The sequence below is a fragment of the Ruditapes philippinarum genome, unplaced genomic scaffold, assembly GCF_026571515.1.
Source record: "Ruditapes philippinarum isolate M1 unplaced genomic scaffold, ASM2657151v2 ctg4513_1_1_1_1, whole genome shotgun sequence".
Classification (NCBI taxonomy): domain Eukaryota; kingdom Metazoa; phylum Mollusca; class Bivalvia; order Venerida; family Veneridae; genus Ruditapes; species Ruditapes philippinarum.
The window spans coordinates 136,795-146,781 of record NW_026862057.1 but is presented as its reverse complement, the minus strand read 5'-3'; the positions used below and the strand labels follow the sequence as shown (position 1 = coordinate 146,781).

General features: G+C 31.4%; 1 protein-coding gene across 1 annotated transcript; it reads right to left on the bottom strand.

Moving 5' to 3' along the window:
* Positions 1-1,775: 1,775 nt before the first annotated feature.
* LOC132717797 (uncharacterized) lies at positions 1,776-7,094 on the bottom strand. Its single transcript, XM_060701358.1, has 4 exons — positions 7,007-7,094; positions 4,752-4,905; positions 4,002-4,133; positions 1,776-3,201 (listed from the first exon to the last, which is right to left on the bottom strand). The coding sequence occupies exons 3-4, from the start codon at positions 4,009-4,011 to the stop codon at positions 2,684-2,686; spliced, it is 528 nt and encodes a 175-aa protein (XP_060557341.1). The 5' UTR covers positions 4,012-4,133; positions 4,752-4,905; positions 7,007-7,094; the 3' UTR covers positions 1,776-2,683.
* Positions 7,095-9,987: the final 2,893 nt, after the last annotated feature.

Below are 9,987 nucleotides of genomic sequence, written 5' to 3'. Positions count from 1 at the left end.
TTCAATGAAAACAGCCATTTTTCACAAAATGCTCATGAAGTGCATGGTTAATGAAAAAAATCAAAAAATCTACAAAACAACAATTTATATGACAGGCCATGAAAAAACGCGATTTAGGGTAATTTCAAGTGTTTTCATCATTTCCTGTTAATGAAAAAAATAAAAAAATCTACAAAACAACAATTTTTCTCAAAATTTATATGACAGGCCATGTTTAAACATGAAAAAACGTGATTTAGGGTAATTTCAAGTATTTTCAGCATTTTCTGTTAATGAAAAAATAAAAAAATCTACAAAACCACAATTTTTCTTAAAATTTATATGAAAGGCCATGTTTAAACATGAAAAAACGCGATTTAGGTTAATTTCAAGTATTTTCATCATTTTCTGTTAACCCATTACGTTATATACACGCCTTTTAACGCCCTCTTTACCCCCCCCCCATTTTTTGTTGTCTCAAATGGTGAAAAAATGCCTTATTTGGGCCCCCAACACTTGTTTTTGTTTGAGAAATGTTGTAAAAAAAATGTGACTTCTTTTTCAGCGCGGTCCCCCAACCAAAAGATACATCAGGGGGTTGCCAGAAGGGGATGTGCCCCCTTCTGTTTTGGGGGTTTGAAGAGGGGCAGAGTCCCCCTTCATGGCCAAGAAAATTTTGGACTTGTGGGAGGCTATAAATGACCCCAGATTGATCATAAGGTGTAACCAACCCTGAAAAGCATTTGACTCTATCTCAATCCATTGAGAAGTTGCAGCACTTTGAAATCAATTTTGATGGAAAAAATCAACGCAAAATAGTGATTTTTGGCAATTTTGAGATGACCCCTCGTTGCCATGGTAACAGAAAAATTAAGCCTGAGCATGTTGTTGCAAGGGCAGTTGTCCAGTCAACATTTGTGCCAAGTTTGATTAGTGTTGAAGCAGTTTTTATAGTATTATAGCAATTTGAACTTGTAACGGGAGACTTTTCAATGAAAACAGCCATTCTTCACAAAATGCTCATGAAGTAATGGGTTAATACAGTTTATGTGAGGAAGCTATTTAGTAAGGTTATGAAATGTTGATGGTTTTTTCACCTGGTGCTTATTCTTTATGCAATGCAAGTATGATTGAAATACAGTGTAAAGTGAATATATGATATAAAAGCAACAAAAAACGGGGGAAAAACCTGCATGTTTTATAACAATTTTTAATTGATCACCATGGGTGAGACTCTAAAGTGAATGAAGCATATAACTTTTAAAATATCTTTCTTTTAGTTTTGAATATCCATTTAACTTGCACATGTTATTCACAAAGTTGTAGGGTAATAAGTATAGCTTGTGAAATATGATTTGACAATAACTTAACATGACAGTTGGTATTGTGGTAGAAATGGCATCAATTTTTACTTGAAAATAGGTCACCATAAACTGTGTATATTATGTTCAATGCATGTATTGAAGAAACTTGCTTGTATTTCAATCATGTGATATTTTCAGATCTTCCAGTTGTTTCCACTTTATTCCATGTTATACATAATTGAGCCGCATCATGACAAAACCAACATTGTGCGTTTGCGACCAGCATAGATCCAGACCAGCCTGCGCATCCGTGCAGTCTGATCACGATCCATGCTGTTCGCTTACAGACCCTACAACAAGTAAAGAAACTGATAGCGAACAGCGTGGATCCTGATCAGACTGCACAGATGCGCAGGCTGGTCTAAATCCATGCTGGTCGCAAACCCATTATGTTGGTTTTGTTGTAACGCGGCTCATATTGACTGTTGTTAATGATACATTGAAAACACATTTAGTCTTTCATATTTGATATGCATATACTTCATTTGTTGTTTTTTTGCTTTATCATGATGTAACAGTGCAATTTATGTAGAATTATAAAGGTATATTAGAAAAAAAAACGTGTTTGTTTCAGTTAAACCTTATATTTAACATCATTTTTATTCTTAATGAATTTCAAATGGGATGTGTTATTACCTCCCTTTGGTTTATACATAATTTATTCTGGAAGCTATAAGCTTATAGACAAACTTCGAATCTGTTCCTTGAACCAACCAGTACTGAGCAATGCGTGTAGTTTCTTGCTCAAGGAAACAACAACTTGCCCCTGATGGGGTTTGAACCCTTGCGGCTAGCAATAATTAGATTACTAATCCGACGTGGTAAACCACTTGGCCATGCCGCCACTCAATATTACCTCCCTTCATATAGACACATGAAATCTGATAGATTTTTAATGTGATAGATTTTTGTCCCAGTTATATTTAGCAAAGTCGACAGATAAACTTAAAGAATTTATTTAGGTTTAAACATGTTGTGATGAGCCCTTGTTCTTTTCATTTAAAGTTATAACCTTGAGTTGTTACAGAGTAATAAATAAAATAAAGATAAAGTTTTTAAAATATATTCACTGTTAGTGTTAACCCTTAACCTGCTGCATTTATGTCAAAGATTTAACAGCTTGCAATTTGGAGCAGTCTATTGTAAGTTCAAGAGATTTCTATATTGATGTAGAAAAATTTAGCTAGCAACCAAATCTAAAGGTCATACTTGATCTGACCAGGCTTTATACTTGTGGCAAAATCCTATCACTATTCATGGTTAAGGCAGGCCAAGGTTTAATTGTGATATACCAAAGTTTTATTTTTACTGGCATAAAAGAAGAAAAAAACTGGCTAAATTTATTCTTCCAAATTCAAAGAGATGATCATATTACGGAGATGAGATGGAAAGGGTACATGTTGTTCTGTTCTTTGCTGAAACCAGTCTGTGTTTGTATCTTGTACTGTTGCTGTGTCATGTATCCAAATGTTTGGCTCTGTTTGAACTGATTGGATATTATGAGTGTTGTTTGAATAAGAGTTGGAATCAAATACATCAGAATATTCAGAACTAGTGTGTAGCTGTCTGCTGGGTATACTGGTATGTTGTAGTGTTTGTTCTCCATTTGAGTTAATTGCCTTTAATCTTTCTAGATTACTTGTTGAAACAGAAGATTTGTCTTTATGATTTCTTGGGTTTCCGTTATCACAATTTTGCCGTGTTATATGATGTTCATCGTTTAAATTCCTAGTCTGGAACAGTGATTCGTTATAACTGGTTGGTATGTAGTTGTTATAAGTTGATGTATTATTGTTGGTCTCCTCACATGTCATCTCATTACTATCTGTTAAATCTGCATTGGCTCTCTTCTTTCTCACTGAAACATGATTTACAGTGATACCTTAATTACAACAAGAATGTTATATTGAAAACTAATTACTTAGATTTGTTTATTCATTAATAGTCTCAGTTGACTTATAAACTTGCACCACAGTATTACAGGTTTGAATTCCACTACGATCAATGACCTTTAAATGAGTAGATGTCTTGAAACAAGGAATCACATTGAACTTTTGTGGTTTTACCAAGGTACTATTTACTTTCATGATGTTTTTTCTTCCAAAAAAATTGATTACTTTAATTTACTTTGCATAATTATAACTAATGGTAAAAACAAGACACAGGTGATAAAAAAATAAACATAAATTATAATTTTGTTTCTATTTTTGTTATGTCTCCATTTTTAGAAATCATTAGTGTTGAATTATATTTGCCATGTACAAGTGAAGCTTCAGTCTGCAGGTATTATACTTGCTGCAAAGGCTGATCAGTTTCATCAGATCAAAAATTAATCTCAAGATTTAATCTTTGTATCACTTGTCTCTAACTGCAGCAGATACAATTCCTGTCATTAATGTTGAATGAATTCTTACATGTGAGGAAGTTATCCAGTAAGCTACAAAGTGTGACAGACCTAATTGGTTGCTTAGAGTTAGTTGTAAAAATGATATTATTGGACAGTCTTCATCCACCAGAAGAGCTGGAAACCATCCATTAACAGATTTGGAAAATAATCATTGTGGTCTTCACAGTATTGGTGTGACTTTTAAAGAACCAATCAAAATAACATTAATAAAAATAATAATAAAATTTCTGTACATCAATCGGTAGTATTACCTTGTCTCATGTACACTGCTGTTACTGCTGCAACAAGTATTACTACAGATATAACGATAGCAACTGTTGTTGTTTTGCTGATTGGTTCTCCTTGGCTGGTACCCGCTTTTTGTGGTTCTTCTGTGGGCAGTGCTGGAATATGATATATACTATCTTTAACTAGTTATAATCAAATATCATAAAATTGAATGTACACTGCTATATTATTACATCACCCCACAAGTAAGCCGCCAACCAGATCTGACATTTTTTTCTGTCAGCTCGTCGGTTTTAGAAGTTTTTACTAAACATCCTTATATTATTGAAATGTTGCAAATTCAGAGAAAACAAGGCCATTAAACAGATATAACATGTTCATAGAATATAATTATATTAAAAATAAGTCATAAAAGAATAAAGTATATTACATAAGGGGTAAAAAAGTTGGCAGTTACGTAAATGCCACTGTAATGTCACAACTGTTGAATGTTATCTTAGCTTTGTGCAATGCTGTCCTATTTAAGTCTAGGTCAATATACTGCATTTACTGTTACATTATTTATACATGATTGTACATGTAGAAATGTATTATTTTAAGCCAATTATCATGAAAGATGATTATAATTTTTCAACATTTTCTTGCTTATTATTAAGTTATCACAAAATATCAGAGTAAAAACAAATATTTTACATTTGGCTGAAATCTGACTTTTTTGACATTAATTTAAAAAAAGGATAGATGAAATCCATAAAATACAGAAAATCTATTACTATTGACACCATATGCAAGCTTTGTTGTTCTTTTTGTTGTCTTGTATGTTGTGATTTTGGAGGTAGAGTTTAGAACACCACTTGGCAGTTTTAAGGTAACACGAATTATTGACAATACTGGTAGACTGCACTGTAAAATAACTTTGTACCATCCCTAAACATTAAAGAATAAAAATACAGTAAATTTATGGATATGTTAAATTTGAATAATACATGTAATTGTATAGTACTCAATAAATGGTTATTAGTGGAGTTCAGTATGAACAATTGTTTGAATCTGGTGTTTTATGTGAACACTGTTATTCATAGTCCAAACCAGTTTTATGTGGGACTGATTCATTCAAGACACATGTCACCAAATACAACATTGAAATAATACTGTTTTTAAAAAAAACAAAAAAACAAGAAAAGATTTTACATGCCTTATGAAAATGAATGGTTATCATCTTATAATGTCAGATAGTCACCATGTCTTATAATGTCAGATTGTCAACTTGTTTTATAATGACAGGTTGTCATCATGTCTTATAATGTCAGATTGTCACTATGTCATATAATGTCAGATTGTAACCATGCATTATAATGTCAGATTGTCAACATGTTGTATAATGTCAAATTGTCACCATGTATTATAATGTCAGATTGTCACCATGTCTTATAATGTCAGATTGTCACCATGTCATATAATGTCAGATTGTAACCATACATTATAATGTCAGATTGTCAACATTTTGTATAATGTCAAATTGTCACCATGTCTTATAATGTCAGATTGCTACCATGTCTTATAATGACAAATTGTCAACATGTCAGATAGTCACCATGTCTTATAATGTCAGATTGTCAACATGTTGTATAATGTCAGATTGTCATCATGTCTTATAACATCAGATTGTCACCATGTCTTACAATGTCAGTTTGTCACTATGTCTTACTATGTCAGATTGACACCATGTGTTATAATGTCAGATTTTCACCATGCTGTATAATGTTGGTTTGTCATATAATGTTACCAAATTGATAATCAATATCCTAAAAGTCCAGCATGTTGTATAATGTCAAATTGTCACCATGTGTTATAATGTCAGATTATCACCATGTCATATAATGTCAGATTGTCACCATGTCTTATAATGTCAGATTGTCAACATGTTGTATAATGTCAGATTGTCACCATGTCTAATAATGTCAGATTGTCAACATGTTGTATAATGTCAGGTTGTCACCATGTCTAATAATGTAGGATTGTAACCATGTCTTATAATGTCAGATTGTCAACATGTATGATATCAGATAGTCACCATGTCTTAAAATGTTAGATTGTCACCAAGTCTTATAATGTCAGATTGTCACCAAGTCTTATAATGTCAGATTGTGACCATGTTGTAAAATGTTAGATTGTGACCATGTCTTATAATGTCAGTTTGCCACCATGTCATATAATGTCAGATTGTCACCATGTCTTATAATGTCAGATTGTCACCATATATTATAATGTCAGATTGTCAACATGTTGTATAATGTCAGTTGTCATCATGTCTAATAATGTCAGACAGTAACCATGTCTTATAATGTCAGATTGTCACTATGTCGTATAATGTCAGATTGTCATCATGTCTTATTACGTCAGATTGTCACTATGTCTTACTATGTCAGATTTACACCCTGTGTTATAATGTCAGATTATCACCATGTTTTATAATGTCAGATTGCTGCCATGTCTTATAATGTCAGATTGTCAACATGTAGGATGTCAGATAGTCACCATGTCTTAAAATGTCAGATTGTCACCATATCTTATAATGTCAGATTGTGACCATGTTGTATTATGTCAGATTGTGACCATGTCTTATAATGTCAGTTTGCCACCAAGTCTAATAATGTCAGATTGTCACCATGTCGTATAAAGTCAGATTGTCACCATGTTTTATAATGTCAGATTGTCACCATGTCTAAAAATATCAGATGGTCACCATGTCTTATAATGTCAGATTGTCACCATGTCTTATCATGTTAGATTGTCACCATGTCTTGTAATGTCAGATGGTCACCATGTCTTATAATGTCAGATAGTCACCATGTCTCATAATGTTGGATTGTCACCATGTCTTATAATGTCAGATTTTCACCATGCTGTATAATGTTGGTTTGTCATATAATGTAACTTAATTGATAATCAATATCCTAAAAGTCCTAAATGTTTAGATGTGAAAGACTCTGTATCCTAGATTTTATGCTTATTTGCATTCTCTTACCTGACTTGGCCAGGCCTGACTTGGCCAGGTTTTTGTTCCAGAAAAATGTAGACATGTTTGATACCTATCTTGTATTCCATTTGAGGACTGTTTGTTTGGTTATTTCAAAAGATAAATGGTTGCTTTTACCTTTTAAAATAAATTGTGATATTGAAATAGAATTATTTTTGTGATTTCTTATTTTAAACAGAATTAAAAAATTTAGAAACAAGATAAAATTTTTTTGGCTGCTATTTTTTCAGTATTTTCAAATTTTACCTTGATATTTTGGTAGAACCTTTGGTAGCTTTAAAACTTAAAAATTTCCCCCTCTTTTGAAAGAAAGTTATGTTGCTTTATTATCTTTATGAAGAGTTATTGTTGTTTATTAACCATTAAATAACTCTTGAAAAATAATAATTTTGGATTTAACCCCAAAAATTTGTTGAAAAAATTTTTTTGGAAAAGGTTTTCTTTTGGAAAAAATATCATATCTTTGATAAAATAGCATACATTTATAAAAAACTGAATACCTATTAAGCATTGTTGATTGTTGCTCCTGACTATAAGCCAGACAATGTATCTAGTAATGAGTTGGGGGTGTAAATTTATTCATATCTCAGATTGCAAAATCTTAGGAGCGGTACATAATGTTAATGATGGTATATAAAGCAAATTCATGATTGGGAGAAGGGAATTTGCTTCATTTTTAATCTGTTAAAATGTTATCAAATATAATGATGTGGTTGTTATTATAAAGTCCAAGGATGTAGGACCTTTCAATGTGCTGTTTTCTTCCTTTTTCCATAAAATTTATTTTAAAAATCCGTGAATTAACAATAGAAAAACAGTATCCGATCATTCTGTTTTGGTGGTACTTACACAATATTTAACTTTAAATCTTAATTGGCAAGTTCCAAATTTTATACACTGCGGAGAAAATAAGATATAATTAAGGTGCTATGGCAGACATGAGCCGGCACCACTGACTTTACATTAACTATTTTAAGAGCTGAAAAAAAATATCCAAAATCCCCAGCCATTTAAACTAAATGTAGCTGAAATATGTGGTAAAAAGGGACAATGAATTAGTCAGCTACATAACAACTTAGCCAGAGAGTCCGACTACAGTAATTATGTTAACTTATAAGTAATTTTGTTTAAAAAATATTTTTTTATTAAAAAAATTAATAGGACATACCATACAATTTCCATGTTATATTAAATAACCCTGGATAACTTGTTGCTTTAAACTGACTGACATCATCTGTATAATTTGAACACTGTTGATAACAATTCTTTTGATGTGCTCCTGTAAAAACAATCCTGCTGAAGTGTTTTTTAAAGATTGTAAAGCTATAGTTTGCAAAATATAAGAAAATTTTTCCGAAAACTGTACAATCGCAGTGTTTTCATATTTTTTTTTCTGGAAACAGTTCATTAAAGAAAAGACTATTATTTACTCACATATAATTATACAAAATGTAATTTTTTATGTTACTGTATAATAAGTTTTATGTAATCAAATGTTTTGATGGGGAAAAGTTTATTTAATTTATCTTACCTTTACAGTAATCCTGTGTCACATTTAACCTTTTTATTGTCTGAATTGAAATAAAATAACAAAATTGTCATACTTTCATTTCATACAAAACTATAGGGTATTTTAAATTGATTTAAGCTATGTGATATGTTTACTATCACAGTCAAATAATTTTGGGCACCAAAATGTCACATGATGAGGAATCAGCATCTTGCCCAGACTCAATTTTAATAGTTCTAATGCCTGAGTTATCTGCCCATATAACATAGTTTCTCCTTTACTTTATGACAAGTTCCAAATGATAAAACTCATTATGCACTCAAGTGATATCTACATGAATTTTCAGTATTAAATAAATGAAGCTAAATTTCAAAAAGAACTAAAAATTACAATTTTGAAAGGTGACACAGCCTACAAGTATCTTATATTTCTTTCTGTATTTTTCATAATTGATTGAATTAAATGATGCAGTGTGTGTTTAAAGCAAACAGATTAATTTAACAAACTAGCAAAATATATAGTTACCTGATTGTACTGGTAAAATCCTGTATCACATGTTAGAGGAATATGCCATTACTTCAAAGAAATATAACCAAAAAAAAATTTCAGTAAAAACTGAATGTTCTATAATATCACTTTTTGTTTGGGTAATATTTAATTTGTAATGTTAATTACAAAAAAAAAGAAAAGAAAATATTTTTAAATTTGTCATGAAACAAAATGTGGTATGATAACTTATCTAACATTTTAACATTGTTAGAATATAAAAATGATAGAAAACAACAATCTTTGAGGTTATCTGCCCTTGTTATCTGACTTTGTTGTTATCACCCTTTTTATCTAACTTTCACCTACAATAACTGGTTACGACTGATATTGGTTCAGTTTAGTTGGTGCTATAAATTTAGTTTTCTAATAAAAATTTAATGTTAGATAATATAGCATCTTACATGTGTTGTTCTTTCAATGTAGACTTGTATATTAAATAAGTCTATTGTTTGTTTGATTTGGGTTTACGTCACACCGACACAGTATAGGTCATATGACGACGTTCCAGCTTTTCTTGTGGAGAAAGACCTCAGGTTCCCTTCCATGCATTATTTCAGGCATGAACGGACTACCGACATTCCGTAAGCTAGCTGGATAGCTTCCTCACGTGAAAGAATCCAAAGTTTCTGTCGGGATTCAAACCCACAGCGGTGAGGGGCAAATGGTTTGATGTCAACAACCTTCACCACTCGGCCACGGACGCCCCTAAATAAGTCTATGAAAGTGTTAATCTGTGGTGATTCTTATAACATTTCAAGGATGATTTAAAATATAAGTGGATATGAAATATCAAAAATTATTATAATCTCTTGATTAATAAGTTGTTATAATATACCCAGAAAATGTCAATGTCTGTAAGATGGACCATTAATTTTACTATATGACACTTGTGTTACATAAAGAAATATTT